Here is a 19,053-nt window from a genome sequence, read left to right as displayed (position 1 = left end):
GAACAGGGCTACTCAATTTGATCCTAGAAGGGCCGCAGTCCTGCAGGTTTTCAGTGTTTCCCTGCTCCAACACACCTGACTCAGTCATTGCGCAAAGCGTCATAGGCTGTTGGATCCATTCAATATGAGTCAAGCATGTTGGAGCAGGGACACATGAAACCTGCAGCCCTCACAGGACCGAACTGAGTAGTCTTGGATTACACCAATTGTCTCCTAACTGACGTGTAGCCCTATTAAACTTGTGTAAATTGATCCCAGTTAGATTGGGAGGTGCACTGTTTGACTTTATCTGTAGGTAAGTGGACTAATGAGCAGCCTATTCTCCAGGTTATATTTGCGCCACATATTTATATTTTTTTTAACTAAAATATTCCTGTACTACCTGCTGTCATAAGAATGTGCACCTTAGAAACAGAAAAATATTGAACAAAGTTATATTTCCTCTGATTTGTCAGTCAGAAAAATGTCTTTGCTATGTGTAAATAGAGCCTAATATTTCCATTGTGGACATGGGGCCAAAAGAATTAATCCAAATCTGTGCTTACATTAATTTCTCCTTTAAGCATGACCAAACTCAAGATTTACCACTAGTTTACTGAAGTTTAGAGAAGAAAACTTGATGATATTGATAGAGGAAATTGTGACTAAGTGAACAATCTTGTGTCTGAAGTCATTCCAGTTAGATGACGCAACTGACAGAAAATGCAGTGTCATGTCTTATACTAAAATTTTGTTCCAACATCCTGTTTAAAGAGCTATATGAGTGAAGCATAGAAGCATGAATATAAGTCAAAGTTACAATTTTTAAACAATGGGCTCTAAAATTAATTTCATATAGATTGGAGTGATCATAGCCTGCAAAAAGTATAGTTGAACCACACTACAGTTGGTGGCCTTGTAAGAAAACATGTATTTATCCAATAATGTCTCATACTGTATTGAAATTATGACTTGACACAGCAGGAAAATAAGCTGTAAAGAAAACAGAAATCACAAGAGTATCCATACGGCTAAATCTACTTTAAAAATGTCCTTTACAGTGAAATTAACTATTGCACATTGGAAGTAGGCCCACAGCATAAATATCTGCACATTCTTTCAGTAAATGGAATTATCTAATTAAATGCAAATATTTACTGATATGGGTTTATTTTCTGCTTCACTTTTGTTTTAATTTACATTTAAAAGATTATACTTTTCGATTTTGCATGTGTAACACCCTGAAACATTTTCTTAATGCTATTAACACAACTGTGTTCACAACATTGCATTTTCTTCTACAAAAAAATATTTCTGCTCCTTGTTAACATATGTTTGTTAATATTTGACGAACGCTTGGCTGATTACGACCGTTATGCAGGCCATAAGTCGCCGATATTCTTTCAGTTTCTTCTCTAAAACTCCTTGTGTGGCTCCACAAAAACCCCTTAACACCCAGTTTGTGACAGCGGAGAGAACACATCATCCGGTTCCCCCTTTAAAACAGCCCCGCCCTGAAATCAGTCGATGAAATTCAACATCGCACTCGCCACCCTCGAGCCAATCAGCTAGCGGAGAGGGTGGTCTCAAGACGGTGGTCCGTGAGAGCGACAGCCAATGAGAGCGCTTGCTAGTCGGACAAAGGACTCGCGTCAACGATCGTTGGTCGCTTAAATGGTATATTATTCATGTGCGCGCGCCGCCTATTTAAGGAGTCATAGTATGGCGAGATAGCGGTTTCAGTATAAAAGTAGCAGAGCCCCACTGTCTGCTCATTTTCTGTGCGTGTAATGACATAAGTGGACTCGGTTTAATGTAAACGTGATATATATTTTTTAAAAGCCCTTTATATGTGTGCTGACATACTACCGGTAAGCTCATTGAAAAGCCCCCAGGTGTGATGATGCAAAAGGCGCGACCATGTGGTCATGCACGTTGCCGCGTATTCATTCATAAGACTGGCAGCAGTGTTACATTGTAAGCTTATATACACCAACAGTTAAATAATAATAATAATAATAATAATAATACAACCACAAAATGGCTTGTCAGAATCGTTTAACTTCTCCCGAGGCCATATAAAAATGCATGTAAATGTTCAAATTGTGAGGAAAAAAAAAGAGTTATATAGTCTATTTGTTCTATGAACGATTTAAATGGTGACACAAACGATGTAAGGAATTTCACGAACACTGTCCTTTTTTTTTCTCTATGCACACCCACTACCCATGCAGCCTCCCAAAACGACGCTTTTCGCCTGACCGGGTTCATTATGCGAAGAGGAAGGGGAGGAGGTGGACTGCTCTTCTTCAACGTCCCGATGTGCTGAGAGCCGCTGTTTCATTTCACCTCCGCCTCCGAGCAGCTCAGTGTTCTCTTTACACGCCTGGTTAAAGGTTAGATTGTTTTTTCAGCTTGTTATAAAGTGCCAACGTTTTATATTCTCTGCCTCACCGGGAGAAACCACACCAGACCGGTGAAGAGTGAAGTTTAAACCTCAGCAGCTGCTTTGGAGACCGCGGATCCGAGGTCCTACGATCCCCAGCCTCGCTTTTTTTTATTTAGTTCAGCATTTTTAAAAAGTTATTATCGACTTCGGTGAAGTCTTTTTTGTTCGTTTGTGAAGCCAGTGCTACCCACCCGGCATCATGACTCGGAGATCCTGTGCCATTTACGCCACCGGCATCGTCAGCGCTCACCTCCTGATTTTGGGGATCGCCCTGGTCGTGGCTCAAGTCTTCCAAACAATGATCCACAGCCGGTTAAAAAAGGTAGGCCACGTCAACCACAAAAAAATGTTATTTCCCTGAGTTCATGCTTCTCGACTTGCACACTTGAGGGGGTTTAAACGTTAAAGTGCTTAATCTGCAATGACCAATCATTGCGCAATCAGGTGGCGATACACGCAGTGTCACAAGATCATCCCGTATGCACGAGTAAATGATCTAATCGTAATTTAGCTATGTGCGTTAGGTGAAACATATGTATTGCTGCAATGTGCATTTCCAGTGCGATCCCCTCCAGGAATCCGCATGATCCAGGGTTGTGTGGCGTGGAAATCCCGTACACGAGCTCTGCAGCTTTTTTGTTCAAGACAGATGACGAATTCTTATGTTTGTTTTAAATATGACACCACTAATGCTTCCTTGCTGGTAGAAACCCCCTGCAGTTCCCACACTGAGGGGGAATGTAGGATTGTGCGGCTCTCTCAGATGACCTTACCTTGTTTTATGGTGTTTTTCTCTCAAATGCCCTTTTTAACACAATTGAACTGATCTGCTTGTTTATTTTGATGCGGGCAATCTCCACAGGATTCACATTTTATTCACTGTGGAAAAAGAAAGATATGCATTAAATCCTTCCGGCTGATGCTGTGCCATTTTGAAAACCTGCCCAGTACTCTACACTTGACCTGGTGACACATTTCTGTGGATACAGGCTTCGTGCACTGCCTATTTTATGGTTTGCCATTCAGAACAGGGTAACTAGTGGTAGTAGTAGTAGTAGAAATCTTGGTAGGGGAGGGAGGTGAGCAGGGGTGGGGGAAGGGAGTACGGGTGAGTGGGCAGGCAAGTCTGGAGTCCTGCTTGGTGATGGATCCTTTGCAGGATGTCCATAGTGTGGGAGTCATCCATCTTTTTGAAAACCAAGCATTCAAACTGCCAAATATGCCCCAATCTAATCAAGGAATCTTTCAATAACTCAACACAGACACAATGTTTCAGTAGGTTATGCCCTAAAAATGCTCCCTTTCCTTCTGAAGCCTAAATGCCTGCTTGTTATTAAAGTTCAGGAATCTGAGGTTTAATGGAGTAGCAGACGTGTTTCCCTGTATTGGAATCTCTGAGCAGCTCATTATCGCTGATCTAAAACATTTTGTTTCCGCTCACTGTCAAAGTTGTTAAGGGAAAAACACAGGAGCAGCTCGGGAGGACACATGGTGGAAGGTTGTAAGCTCACTAACAGCTACCTCACTTGACACCGTGGGGTTAAATTTAGGTCTGAGTCTCCTTTTTTTTCTCATTTGGAATCACAGCAGCGTCCCAGGGGTCCCAAATTAAGAGAGTTAGTAAAAGTTCATCAACAGGGGATCTGACTCTGATGCAGCTAGAGATTACATGAAATGACAGCATAGATAATCCTGTTTTGCCACAGCCCTCCCATTGAATTAGGCTGGCTCAGGCATGTTGAACGGACTCCAAAATTCTAAATAATCTGATGCAGAATGCGGCTCTCTGTAATAACGGCGTAGCCCAGTTGCTTCGGACAAGCCTAAGCTTCCTCCACGATGCATTCCCCGTGTAGAAGGAAGTAACACAAAAGTCATGTGAGGAATTTGACAGATTTCTTTGCCTCAGGGGCATGATTTTTTTTGCCTGTGAGCAGTCTCGTAATACCTTGCTGTTCCAGCCATGGTTAATCCTAAGCCGTTTGGCTTAAATGACAAAACTGAAAAGGGAAAAAAAAAAGAAGAAACACCTACTCATGCCACTCCTTGCAGGTGTGTTTGGAATAGGAGGCTTTTCACTGAAGCATAAAAAGGTTATTGAGCAAATTTGTTTTACTTGAAAGTTCTATACCTTCATTAAATGAGGCCTTGAAATAAATTATCAAGAATTTTCTCTTTTTTTTGCTTTAGTTAGTAAAAGCGGAATCTTCTTACTCTTTGTCTAAAGATAGTTAAATTCACTCCCTCATTCTGTCTGTTAAACACATTACTTTGACACTTTGTGTATGATTGATCAAGGTTTTTCTTAGATAAATGATGTCCATAAGTTTGATAAAGGTCTCTTTTCAAGGTTGGCGAACACAAGGATTTCCACAGCGTGCAGTCACTTTGAGATGCCGCAGTCGAGACACAAGCCTCTTTTTAAAGTGACAGAATGTCCATGGCATAAAAGAAAAATAAAGGAAGAAATTGGGTCATTTGGCTGATGGTCATACCCTCTTTCTGCGTTCTCTGGTCTCAATTCAGTTTTTAATTAAAAAGCAAATTCCTCAAGGCTCGAGAGAATCTCACTTCTTAAATACCTCCAGCTTCTCTTTAAGTGAGTTTTCCTCTTGATTCTGGAGAAACCATGGCGTAGCTGTGATGCCACACTGATTATTCAGTCATTTTCAATGTCATTTAGACATTAAAAAAAGGAAAAACTCTGCAAAAGAAAATCTTTTGCATAAAGGTTCTTTAGTTAAGCCCCAGAGAGCTGCAGAAATTAGTTAATTAAATGATTAAGTAATCACAATACTTTGATAACTTGATGCTTTTCTGCTTTATCTGCACGTGAAATGAACATTCTTGGGTGTTGGCTTGTCAGGAGAAAACAAGACATAACTCTCTGTACTAACACTTTTTTCACAGTACATAATTTAACTAATGAAAGAAATTACTGGTTGTAGTTATATATTTTGATTCCAAATAGGGGCTACATTTTAATAAAAACAAATGCTCAAATTACTCCCAAATTGACCTTCTTTACCTGTGTTTCCCTCAACTGATGTCAATCTTCTTTTCCTCCTGTTTAGTCAACTATATCGCCCCTTTTTAAACCAATGGTTACATATTTTGTCAGGTTTCTCACATCTAATGAACTCATGTAAAAGAGCTAAAGAGAGGTAGGAAAATAAAGCTCGGAAACCAATTCTCTAAACAGGAAGCTCCAGCCACACCTTTAGCTATAGTTTGTCAGTGCTAAGTGCCTGTGACAGAAGACAATGTATGACTTCAAGAAGGCAGAAGAGGAAGTGGGACATTTCCCTTTGCCTAAGTAAAAATAAAGCCTACTTTCTCGTTCCGTAGACACATTTTTTAGTCGATGAACATACACGTCTTTAATGGCTGAGTGATGGAGTTAAGCATTATAGTTTCTCATGTTTCAACATGTGGCAGCCAGGCTTATGTTGAACAAGATCTAACTGCTGGCTTTAATTTTCGGGCATGTTTCCTCCCTGTGATCACAGACAAAACATCTGCAAAATCACTTTTAAATCATGTGGTTGCTTTTGGTTTGGTTTTAGAGAACAAAACATAACCGACTCGCTGCACTTATTCTAATGCACCAAACAGGTATTTTATTCCATCATTGCAACATGCTGCTGAGTTGTGTGGGCTGACTGGTAGCTCTTGCCCAGGCTTGCTGAAGTCAGACTGTGTGCAGTTTTTTTTTGCTTACACTAACTGCAGCTTTGAAGGAATTTTTCTCTGCTTCCCTCCAGGGTTTTAAGGTCTTGGCCTGGCACCAGCTTTGGCTGAAATGTGCCATGCCGACTTGCAGATGTCACTCTTTTAGAATAACGAAAAGCTTTGAAGTCCCCCCCCCCCAAAAAAAAAACATGGATTCATAACACTGTGTGAGATGTTGTTATGAAGCTTAATGTGACATTTTCTTCTTTGCTCGGCAGGAAATTACTTTGACGGAGAAGAGCCAAGTTTTTGAGTCATGGAAAAATCCACCACCACCTGTTTACATGGAGTATTACTTCTTCAATGTGACCAATCCAGAGGAGTTCTTGGCAGGCGGGAAGGCGTCAGTTAAACAGATAGGCCCATATACTTACAGGTACATATATTGTCTCTGAAATAGGGTGATGGACAAAGAAGGGAAGTGTTTGCCGATTTTAGACGTGTCTGTTAAAGCTGTGTTTAAGGAAAACTGGTATTATTCTGTTGTAATAAAAAAAGACAAGACTTCTGAACTAACTGGAAAACATTCTGTCCACACCAGAGAATACAGGCCACGAGAAAATGTAACTTTCCTGGAAAATGGCACCAAGGTTTACGCCCTGAACCCCAAATCATTTGTCTTTGTGCCTGAGAAGTCCGCTGGTAACCCCGAGGTTGATATCATCAGGACTGTCAACATCCCTTTTGTGGTGAGACAATGTCACTGTACAGCATAGTTCATAGAAAATAGCAAATGTCTTTTTACTTCCTCAATATTATTCTACATCCACACCCATTGTCTCTTTTTGTGATGTTGTGACAGCTTCATGTCTCAAACAAATAAACTTAGCAAACATCACCCCTTTGGATGACCCAGAATCTTTCCAAAGATTTGATGGGAATTTTTTCACTATTTGACCCTGATCATCCCTTTTCTCTCTCTCTCTCTCTCTCTCTCTCTGTTGCTCAGGCGGTGATGAACGAGTTGAACTCTTACTCCTTCTTCCTGCGGGCTGTTGTGTCCATGTACATGGGCGGCCTGGGCATTGAGGTGTTCATGACGCGCACTGTTCACGAAGTTCTGTGGGGTTTCAAAGACCCCCTTCTCTCAAAGATCCACACCATGAAGCCTGAGGTGGACGAATATTTTGGGCTGATGTGGAAGGTAAGCTTGCTTTGAGACTGGATTGCTGTTGCCATGTTTTGCCTTTCCTTCACTGTACAAAAACCAACATTTGTTGGTTGTTAGTGGTTACCAAAATTACTCAAGGAGATTTGCTGTAACGCCATAAGAGAAGTGAGATTGACCAAATGCTGATGGAGGATGTTTATGCTTCCTGTAAATGCAGCAGTGTTAGCAACTTTTGCAAGCGGTGACAGAAAGAGCTACGTGATGCCGGTTGGGTCATTAATTGATCAGCTGATGAACAAAAATGTGACTGTTTGTTTCAGTATTCTCTGTAACTGAGTTGCTTCTTTCTTGATGCTTTTGGTTGATCAAAATGAATTCAAAAGCATTAAACTGTGCAAGAAAATGGTGCGGATTGGGCTTTTGTCATTATTTTAAGTTTTATATACAGTTACAAATCCATTATTCTTAAGTGATTGGTAGCTTCGTTGACAGTAAAATTCATTGTAGCCTTTAGCCTTAAAAATGTAAATGTCTCCACTATAAATTGATGAGAAATGTCCTCTGCGTTAACACTAAATGGCATGTTAGAACAAATACAAAGCTGTTTTTGTCACGATTCTCACAATCAGTATTTCCACCATTTCCTGGACAGTTGTCGGTCACAGCAACTTTGTCTGAACCTCGTGCCTCATCTTGTTTTCCTGCAGAAAAATGGCACCCATGAAGGAGAGTTTGTGTTCCACACTGGGGAACAGAACTACTTGGATTATGGCAAGATCGACACGTGGAATGGCCTGAGGTAAAGGCTTGTGTCCAGCAATGCATAGTGTGTATGAAAAGAGCTGTTTTCAACCTCTTTTTCTCACCTTCCTGTACAATAGGAAACACTTAGGTCATCACAATTCTCCCACTGCCCTCCAATCATGACTTTCAGGTTTACTTAACCTGCATACGAGAGTCCATTGTCCTTTGCCCTCTGGCTTTAGTTAAAGCAAGATTGCAAAATAAGTGTTTGGATATCCAGTTACTCAAATTGCACTTTGAATGTGGGTAGAATTCAGATCAATGAGAAATTAGTTCATTACTACTGATAAAAAAGTATGTCCAATTTAATTGTTACAACTAATATACTTTTGATATAAAGTTAAATAATTTAGCCTAGTGATTCTAAACCTGCAGTTTTAGTTCTCTCCACAAGTCACCAGATGCATCAGGGGTTGTGAAGTGAGGAAATTGAGGAAAAAATAAAAATTTTTAAGTATGTTTGATCTTGTGCAGTGTTTGCTTTGTGTGAATGTTTAGCTTAAGCTGCATTATTGTAGTTAATAAAACATAAGTTTGTTTTTTCAATGTCTCCTGCAACTCAAACCGGTGTTTCATCAAAAGTTAGTATCAGCCTCTTTTAACACTAACACCCTCTGCTTCCATTTGTATCAATAGGAAAATGTCGTGGTGGTCCTCCGAACAGAGCAACATGATTAACGGAACAGACGGCGCCGTCTTTCACCCGCTGATAAACAGGAATGAGCTGCTGTATATCTTTGCTGCAGATCTCTGCAGGTATGTATGTGTTTGTTTACAAAGCATCCAGAGAGGGCAAGACCAGAACGTCCAATGAGGGTTTTATGGTGGGAAATGACAGTTTCAAGTGCTCACAAACCCTGATTAGGAAATAAGTTATTAGAACTTATGATAAGGCTGGCAATGAACACAAGGAAAGAATTTGTACTGTGCATAGCAAAGAGGGCCCCGAGAATCGGTTTACAGGAAATGATCCCTCTTTGCGGGATGCTTTTTAATTTTAGTCCTGATTTTGTTAGGATTTACAAATGAGAGAACTGATATTTCCTTCCTTCCTTTTTTTTGAATTCTTACAATGTAATGTGCTTTCTCTCTCTCTTATTAGGTCTATTCACCTAGCTTACGTGGAGGATGTTGAGGTGAAAGGGATCCAGGCTTACCGCTTTGCACCCCCCAGTGATGTTCTCATGAGCCCTAAAGACAATCCCACCAATGCTGGTTTTTGTGTGCCAGCAGGAGAATGTCTCGGCACCGGGTTGCTCAAAGTCAGCGTTTGTCGAGAAGGTAAATGCGCTTCCCTGTCCCCCTTTCTCTGACCCAGTTACCCATAACTTCCCTTTGATCACGAACCAGCCTCATGACACAGTTCCCCCTCATTGCAGTCACCTCCCAAAAATGTTCTGTCTGCCACCTTGTCCCCTGACTGGCATCTTACATCCCTGCTGTTTGAGCCTGCCAGATTTTACTCAACAAAGGTTCAATGATTAACTGTGCTGAGTGTGTGTGAAGGTTATTGAATCGTTTTATTGGCGGTCATTAAGTGGAGTGGAATTGCTTTGATAAGGCAATCTCCACATTTTTTGACTGATGAAGGTGCTGTAGTGTCATTCCAAGATATGCTACTGCAACCCTGGACTTTGTTGTTTTGTCAATATATCAAACATAACCCTTTTTTATAATAATTATTTTGATCATTTATTTGTAGTATATTTTAGTGGAAGGATGCATTTTATGTATTAATATTTTAGGTTGACAGTGTTTTCGTGGTTTGACTCACTTTGATTTAACATGAGTATCAGTCAAATTCACTTCCTGTGATTCATATGAGGCAAACTCACCTGATTGGTGGGATTTTTATGTGGTGCATTACCGACAGCCAATCAGTAAGCTCTGATGTCTGCAGTGTGGTGTCATTTTGAAACTAGGTGTCAAGGTTGAATGGAAAGGCCACAAAATTTTATTCAAAATTGTGCAAAAAAACTTTATAACATAGTTGTTTTTTATGCATAAATGCCTGCCTCTCTGATTCCTGAGAATTTACTATTTTACTGAGTTTGAATGTCAATTTTTCAGCAATTGCTGACATTTAATATACTTATGAGTTTAATCAGTTGCTAGCAGCTGTAACCTGAAGTTATTTTTGCAGAATTCTATATTATAAGTAGGTGGACATGTTGTTTAGAATGAATTTTGTGTGCTTAATCTGCCATGTAGAGTAGCCTAATGAGTTTACCATCCACAAATAATCTGAAAACTCTTTAATGAGGAGAGTTTTATTCTAATACCAGATGATTCCTGCTACCTATTTTGGATTAGCCGAGCACCTTGTTTAGAAGCATGGAGAAGTGATGTAGTAATTTATTATCATCAGCTGTTGCAAAATCATTTCCTGTCTTTATAGAGGAAGTTTATCAATGTTGATGTTCAATAAAACGTGACATCTTACATTTTCCAAACATCACCTGCCGAGATACTGTCGGCTAATGTGATACTATGTCAGGGTTTTTGTCAGTAGATAGCACCACATCTTATCATACATCTCTTTGATCTTTTTCCAACCTTTATTGTGTTTTCCTCAGTTTTCTTAGGACTCAAACATCTCACGTGTATTTATCTGATATGTTTCCTTCAAGGTGCTCCCATTGTGGTTTCTTTCCCTCACTTTTATCAAGCGGACCCTGTGTACATTAACGCCATTGATGGGCTTAACCCCAACAAGGAAGAGCATGAGACCTACCTGGACTTGCAGCCGGTATGACAAACCATTTAATATCATCACAGATTAGAACCTGTGTTGAACTCTGATCTGTTGGTCTTTTGTTTTGATTATGTTATGTAGTTGTTTTTGTTTTTTTTTGTTTTTGTTTTTTATGTATGTGTGTTATGGATGGTTCTGTAACATTTGCCTTCCGTAGCTTGCATTTTATAATTTTTAAGTAAAATACGCACATAAGGACAAAACAATTGTGTATGTTCATTTGAAGACCAATGCAAGTGATATATTGCTTGGGACTGCAGTTTTCTTGCTACGTTTGAGAATTATCACAAAAAGCAGGAAAGAAAACCTCCTAATCTCTTCCAGACGGCAGGGGTTCCCATTCGTGCCTGCAAGAGGGCTCAGCTTAATGTCATTCTGAAGAGAATCCCAGGCTTCCCGTAAGTTAAAGTTTGTTGAACTCTGGCACACTTTGTCGTTGCTCCACTCTGGACATTTGAGCTGTGTGTTGAGACAGATCCCCTCCCCCCTGACCTCCTCGTCTCTTTTCCACCCTGCAGGAAAACTAAGTTCATCAATGAGACCATTTTCCCCATCATGTTTGTCAATGAGGTGAGGCCTCTCTTTATGACCATAATCCAAAGCTGTGCCGGTAACTGTGATTTTACCACCAATCAATACACTTCTTTCTTTCACCACAGACAGCAACTATTGACGATGACTCAGCCTCTCAGATGAGGACACTGCTCCTGATAGTAACTTTGGTGTCAAACTTCCCCTTGCTCATCGTGGGCATGGGCATCATCCTGCTGCTGGTGCTCGTGGTCTTGTTCTGCCGAAACCGCCAGAAGAAGGTAGGGAGAAACGCTTCTGTTCTGCACTCAACTGTAGGAATAATTCACGCAGTTACTTACGTACAGGATGTGTGCCCACTGACATCAGCTCGCAGTGTAAATGGGTATAAATGAGGCCTAGCCTGATGGTAGGTGGTAGTAAATGCCACAGTAAATAGTAGTTTTAAAAGTTTTTTTGGGTTTTTGCATGTTTTAACAGTTTCCAGCATCAACCCCACTGCGCTGCGGCAAGTTTAACTAACAAATTGCATGACGCCTATGCAACAAAGCCAGCATGTGCTATTTTCTACAATTGTAATTTTGGATCAAATGATGCTTTTTGTGTTTTTTTTATTTAAAAATTTTTTTTTTTTGAATGTTTTCTAACAGTTCATGCATCCTGGACTTTAAGTAGAAATGTCTATTTCCCTTTAGTCAGCACAAATATGATTTAGTTTAGTTGCAGGTTATTGAACGAGAATAACCCAATGAAGATGTACAGCACATGTTCCCCTCTTATCTCTAGCAGTGCAGGATTTGTGGGTTTAAACTGTGGCCTCGCCACTCAGAGATTACTTTAGTTCAGGTTATGCGCAGTGCACAGGGACATGTTATAAGAACGATGTGACATTTTGGAAGATATTCACATTTATCTGAGACAAATGATAGGAGACTGTTTCCACACATCTACAGCTACTGCTAAAGGATGTTTAGACAGATAGTCTGGCTCTTTCTGAAGGGAAAAATAAATCCAATCCAGTCTTTTTGCATATTAAATACAAGAGATAAAATCTTTTAGCTGCTGGGTTTCTTCTGTTAGGATTTTATTATCCTCTAGCCGAGCCAAGCTAGCTATGTGCTCCAGGCTGTATGCTAAGCTAGGCTAATGAGTTCTAGCTACAGATATATCCTGATAAACTCACTGAGAATTTAAGTTGAGGGCTTTAGCTTGGAATGTTAAAGACTGCTTAATTGCAATGTGAAATGTTGTATTAACCATGTTCTAATTTTAATTTTCAGTAACCCCCCCTTTTTTCCTTTTTTCCGTTTTAGAATGAAGTAAAACGTATTGATTTTACTGAAGCTTTTCATTCTTTTACTGTAAGTCTTCAGTTTTGCCTTGTTTTCAATTCTCTTTTTAATTTATTATCCATCATCTTCAATTATCATTTTAATTGACCTCATGCAACATGACGTTCTTTTAAGTTCTTGCCTCAGTGGTGTAATTTGTTTTTAAAAATGCTTCATGTTTTTTTTTTTTAAATACTGTTAACTGTTATCCTGTTTTTTGTTGTTTTTACTGTGAGCATTTCAAGTCAAAACATTTACTCCCATTTTATTGTTAGTGGTGGTTTTACATAATATTTGGACATCTCGCCATGATTGTGGTTTGTACTAACTTTTTCTCCTGCTGACTCTTTCTGCTCAGACGACAAAAGATGACACAGCATACACTCAGGTCAACGACAAACCAGACGAGCCGTCGGAAACGCCGGCCAACCAGCCGATGAGGAACGGCTCTTACATTGCCATGTCTCCAGTGGAGGCACAGAAGTGTTGATAGAGGATTCCCCCTCCCCAAGTGTGGAGCTCAGGCTGAGGGAGCAGCACATGGTTGTTACATTACCATGGGTGGGGAGGATGGGTAAAGCAGTGGGACAAAAAAAAGAGAAAAAAAAAAGAAGAAAACCACGGTGATTGTTTAGTCAACAAAGACATTGCTCCTCTCAATGAGCCTTCTTCTGACTGTCCACCCTCCTCCACTCTACCTGCTGAGCATGGCCCTCACTGCCTGCAGTACTGCAAAACAACCAACCCCCCAACACCCTTATCCTCGTTTCTATCCTGTTTGGTCATAAACATGAAGGGACTAAGGGGTGGGCTCAGCCAGGACCAGCCTCTTCTGTAATTTTTCTGAGGGAACACGGTAGCATAGATGTTGCTGTTGCACACGGATGCATGATCTTTTGAGCAGACTCTGCCAGCTCATAAAGCTCAAAGAGTGTGCTAGCATTCGCACGAACAACATCAGGTGTTGTTACAGTCGTATTTTTCCGCTCTTCTCTTCATCAGTATTGTGTAAGGAGAAGCTTTTGAGCCTTTAGATAAAAAAAAAAAAAGAAAGCCCCTCAAGACTGAATCTTAAATCTTTAAAACAAATCTGAGCTTTTGGGCTCAGATAATTAAGTGGGTTTGCTAACAAAACTGAACATGGTATATTTTGTAAAAGATAAAAGAAAAAACAGACTGAGCCAAACATGTTTTTGCCTTTTTTAAGACAAATTAGTGCACCCACACACACGATGCACTTCTAGTATGAGTTAATGAAAGTGTGTGTGTGCATCCTTAACTCACACCCCTAATGTCTTGTTTTTGATGGACTACTGTCTTTCCTAATGCAAACGCAGTGTAGTATTAAAACCTGAAATGCTAATGAATTTCATCTTTTCCCACATTTTTCCCTTTTCTTATTTTCTTTTTCAAAACACTAGTTTAAAGGAAATATTCAGAGAACTACTTAATGTAATGGCTAGTTATCTAGTTAGAAAAGTTGCAACGTTATGCTTTGTCACACATTCAAACAAAAAGAAAGGAAAAAAAAAAAACACTCACAGAACTTACAAGGGAGACTTGAACCTGCTTTCTGCCTTATTGTGGTTCAGCGTGTTCTTTGTCAAACATTGTTAAAATAAGCTGGAATCTTTTCTTGTACTTGCGTAAAGGGGAACTATTCAGATACCTCTGACCAAATCCAGCAGGCAGTCCTAGGTGTGCTGACGGACACTAACTTTGCTTCAGTGTTGACACTCCTGCTTGTCTACACTGTTACTTATTACAGAAAGCACAATTTGGATTGCTAAAGCCAGTCCTCACACAAGACTTAGCAGGTCTTGGTGTTTTTACAGCTGACCTGTCAAAGACACTGTCAAGTGCCGTGACCACCAAGAGTAGGAGGTCCTTACTCCACTCACCGCTGTGCAGTCATTCAGTTTGCCAAGGAGCTGTAGGCATTCAGGCAAACTCAGCACACAGCACTTGAATCACTGTTTTGTCTTATGTTTTTTTTTTTTTTGTCCAACACATTTGTCTGGTCGCATATCAGACCCACAGGTGCTCTCACCAGTGGGGAGTGAATTTAAGGCCATAATACTGTCAAACTGGAAAAATTCCCTGCACTTTGCCTGGAAATTGTGCCCAGTGTTTTTGTCATTGGTTTATATTTTCTCTGTTGTTAATGATTGTTTGTTTGTTTTTTTTTTGTTGTTTGTTTTTGTCCTGGTTATTTCATTGCAAGTGGCCCATGTGTTAAATACATTTCAATGGTTTGTCCTGGCTAGTGTTGTTTGTGAAGGATGTTGTTGTAAATGGACGACAGACATCAATGCCTCTGTGTTACCTGCTTTTCCAGCACATGGAGTGTCTTCTTTTGACATACTTTTGTATTTGTTATTGCTGCTAAAAAAAAAATGCCATAACCTATGGAATTGCATTTGTATATGGGGTATTTACTATGATGTGCTGTCCTTGACTTTATGGTTGACCCACAGGGGTTTTTATTCAAGTCTAAGGTCTTGAAGGCTTTTTGTGTTGCCAACCTTTTTAACACCTGAGCACAAAATACAAAGCCCAAAGCTTGCTGCCAATTAATAGAATTAGTTGTTACAGTTATCACTAGAGACATATTAGTAAAGATGAACCACTTATTCCTCTCTTGGTAGTTGATCATGATCATATCATTATTAGGGTTTTTTGTGTTAGGGCTAGTAAACTTGGCAATTCATTGGAGGCGCCCAAAATGGTCGAGCCAGCCTCTTTTGCACCATCTAAGTCTGGTGTTGGAAGTCTGATTCTGGGTCAAGAAGCAGTGGTGGAGAGTCTTTTTCATTAAGTACAATTGTTTGCTTTGCGGTGGAAAATTAAGATACTGCTCTTTCCTGTAGCAGAAAGCCAGTTAGCTTAGCACAAAGCTTGAACCTGAGGTATTCTAACACTGTCCAATTGTCCTGTTCTGGCTTATGTATAAAAAGCAAACAGTTGCAAGAAGTCCTTTTCTATTCTTCCATTTTCAGTGTTTGTGCGATGCTAAGCTAACCATCTCTTTGCCCTATCCTCAAGTTAAATGGACAAATAGAACCACATTATCTATGTACTTTTAATTCTGAACCACAAAGCAAATACATCTATGTTGACCTCTTCCTGGGAAGTTAAATTGGCTCACAAGAGGCCTTTGTATTCCTCCTGCATGCATGAGACCGCCACCTTGTGCAAACTTGTGGTTCATAGTTGTTCACCTTACTGAATACCTTGACTTTAACCTGAGACCTTAATTCAGAGTGAATGCGACCTTGTTCAAACACGCACACCTGAGCCATCACTCCACTCCACTACGCGGGCCTTTTAAGTACGGTCCTTCAACCACTGGCTCGTCCCTGCTTGACCAAAGATAACCCACACAGAGCTGTCCGGGCACTGTGTTTACTCTGTGATAACAGCTGTGCCACAAATCCACCGCCAACCTTTCCTTTAGAAAAAAGAAGAAAAAAAAATCAATGCCACCATTTCTGTAAAAGATTTGCAACAGTGTTGTGTGAATGCATGTATGTATGTATGTGCCTTTTACATCAAGGCAAGAAAAAAAAAAGATACAACGATGGGTATTGCTTCTTTTTTTTTTTTTTACCCTGTGCAAAACAAAAGTAATCAATGCTCTTTGAGCAGTAAAGATCTCAGTATTAAGACAGAGCAATACAGTTGTGTACAATAAATTGTGGATGTTTTTAAGGGGCCATAAAATATTTAAATCTTTTTTCTTTATGCGTTATGTAAGTTCTGTTAGTTTCACTTGTAGTATTTCCTTATTTCTGTAGTGTAAATTAGTTTGTAATATTCAGCTTGATTACAAGCTCATTTCTTTGATCATTTCAGTTTTTGTTTCATGCTGAAAATGGAAACAAAAGGTGTAAAGACGGGGCAGTTTGTGGCACTGGGAACAGTGCTGTAAAGTCTAAGAATGTTTTATGAGTGGTAAGTTGTTGTTTTTTTTTTTTTTTTTCCTTTAATATGAGAAGTTGTGTTTTTGTAAAGAAAAACACTGTTTCTGTTTAAACTGGAGTGATTCACTGGAAGGCTGATAATCTTGACTGAGTGAAGCATAATGCTGTGTAACATATCTAGATGAATGAAGCCCTCCTTCAGGGATGAGCAGTAGTGCCATACCATCCCCTTTGTTAATGAGTTTTCTTTAATTTGCTCTTTATAATGTAACCATTACGTCTCCCCATTTCAATATTCTAGCAGTCATTTCCTTTGAGATATACTAATTTGTTTTGCTGCTGAAAATGACAATCCCCCTCCCCTTTGTCATGTTAGGTGCAAAATTATTTCAAAAGTAATATCCATTTTTAGTTTTGATAATTTACACTGCACAGATGTTTCTACAGTGCTTTTGTAAACATTTCTAGTGTATTTGCAGAAAAATAAAAGTGCAAAGTTCACACAATTTGTCTGCTGTCTTTTGTTTATTGTTTTTGTACTAATCAGATTACTCATGTCACTTTTAGAGATTGGACCACTTTCATTGTACAAAAAGCTGCATCAAAATCACAGGATAGGTTATCCACAGAAAATATTTAATGTAAATATCTGCAGACTGTGAACAAAGATGCGGCAAGACAGGCTCCAAAACCACCAGATCAGTGCCGAAAATCCTGAGAGTCACCTTAAACTAATATACCCCGAACAAGGCCCTTTACAGCTGATTCTGTGTTTATGTGACCAAGGAGGACCCTGCATTTACTTACTGCACAGTTGGCTATTGTAGCCAGAGGACATGACACAACAGCTGCTATGGTCTCAATTGAGGTCTTGGTCAACATGACACTGCTGGCAATATTTTAAAACCATTATATCTACATGCAAAATAACTTAAACTAAAATAAAAGATGAGCAGCTGCTGGCTTGGTGGAAATGATGCTACAGAAATCTGGTCCACTGATAAATTCAGCAACATCACTGATTAATTATTTTATCTTTTAGCTGCATTTTCTACAAAACTGGGGTCATTGAAATTGTAAATACTTCTACAAATGTGACTTACAAATTTGAGATGTTCATTTCTGAAGAATGAAAGTTTAGTTACTGAATAGATTTGTGATTTCATAGGAACAAGGTAGACATGCTTTTGTTATGTTTGTTCTGTTGACTGTGTGACACAGGCTACTGCACACACAAAGGAGGCAACTGAGGTCAGATCATATGCAGTCAGGCAGGCAGGACATATGTGAGAAGGGATGCCAGGACACTTTGTGTCCAAATCAGATTACCACAGATAAATATTAACACCACATGTGAACAGCCCCTAAAAGTCATGAGTCATTACATGTTTTTGCCAACGCTCAAGCTTAACTTAGACAAAATATCCAGTAATTTGCTGACATTAAGTTTCTATGAATAACAGACACATCCCAGTGCAGAAAAACACTTTATATAACATTCGATGTACAGTTCAGCTATAGTTTTGAAATGAAGTGCTTACCCAAACATATACTTGAGTGTTGTGAAAAAGAAAGTGTGTCTTCCTTGAATCTAAAAGTTTTTAAAAATTCCTGACACATAAAATCCTCCTTATTTGTAGATCTTAAAATTAAATGCTTTCTTTGCGACGTTATTAGTATTTTACATAATTTTGCCCCACTTTTCTTTGATAAAGTGCTTCAGTTCATTGAGGTTTGCAACATTCATTTCTGCAAAGTTCTCTCTTAAGGTCCCACCACAGCATCTTAATCAGATCTAGGCCATTGCAAGACCTTGATTCTTCATTTTGCTGTCACTCTGTTGTAGATTTGCTGTTGAGTTTGGGATAAATGTCCTTTTGTTTGATTTAAATTCAGTCAGGTTTCAGCTGTTGGGTAAATGGCTCCACAATCAACTCTAAAATACTTTGGTATGCAGGGAATCCCCAACACTTCCTGCCTTGAAGCAGATGGGCTAGAGTGGCAGAAGGCCACACAGGTGCCTCTCCTGTCCAATCTGCTAAGAACAGGAAAGTGAGGCCACAGTTTACACAGGTTAACCAAAACTTCTCCAGTCTCTGTTTCTTACGGTAGAGTCATAAATTGGCGTAAACAACATGAAAGCATGGATCCATCCTGCCTCACATCAATAGTTCAGGCTGGTGGTGCTGGTGATTTAATGGTTTGGAAGATATTGTCTTGCCACACTTCGGACCCTTATACTAACTTATACTTGTTACACCACAGAAAACTACCTGGGTGTTGTTGCCCATCTTTTTATGACCACAGTGACCCAGTTTCTGATGGCTACTTCCAGCAGGATAATGCACCATGTCACAAAGCTCAAATCATCCCAAACTGGTTTCTTGAACATGACAATGAGTTCTCCGTACCCCAATGGCCTCCACAGTTGCCAGATC

At 39.7% G+C, this 19,053-nt stretch overlaps 1 protein-coding gene across 2 annotated transcripts; it reads left to right on the top strand.

Moving 5' to 3' along the window:
• Positions 1-1,746: 1,746 nt before the first annotated feature.
• On the top strand, positions 1,747-17,116 carry scarb2a (scavenger receptor class B, member 2a). 2 transcript variants are annotated; one of them, XM_041998459.1, is made up of 14 exons: positions 1,747-1,850; positions 2,214-2,750; positions 6,379-6,536; positions 6,702-6,849; positions 7,110-7,304; positions 7,979-8,070; positions 8,712-8,831; positions 9,178-9,356; positions 10,706-10,824; positions 11,155-11,228; positions 11,349-11,400; positions 11,490-11,642; positions 12,675-12,722; positions 13,051-17,116. In XM_041998459.1, the coding sequence occupies exons 2-14, from the start codon at positions 2,628-2,630 to the stop codon at positions 13,180-13,182; spliced, it is 1,593 nt and encodes a 530-aa protein (XP_041854393.1). In that variant the 5' UTR covers positions 1,747-1,850; positions 2,214-2,627; the 3' UTR covers positions 13,183-17,116. The 2 variants fall into 2 exon arrangements, with proteins under 2 accessions (XP_041854393.1, XP_041854394.1); XM_041998460.1 differs by lacking the exon at positions 12,675-12,722.
• The last annotated feature ends 1,937 nt before the right edge of the window (positions 17,117-19,053 follow it).

Source organism: Melanotaenia boesemani, chromosome 11 (assembly GCF_017639745.1).
Source record: "Melanotaenia boesemani isolate fMelBoe1 chromosome 11, fMelBoe1.pri, whole genome shotgun sequence".
In the NCBI taxonomy this organism is placed as follows: Eukaryota; Metazoa; Chordata; class Actinopteri; order Atheriniformes; family Melanotaeniidae; genus Melanotaenia; species Melanotaenia boesemani.
The sequence above is the reverse complement of the archived record's forward strand: the minus strand, read 5'-3'. Positions and strand labels throughout refer to the sequence as shown.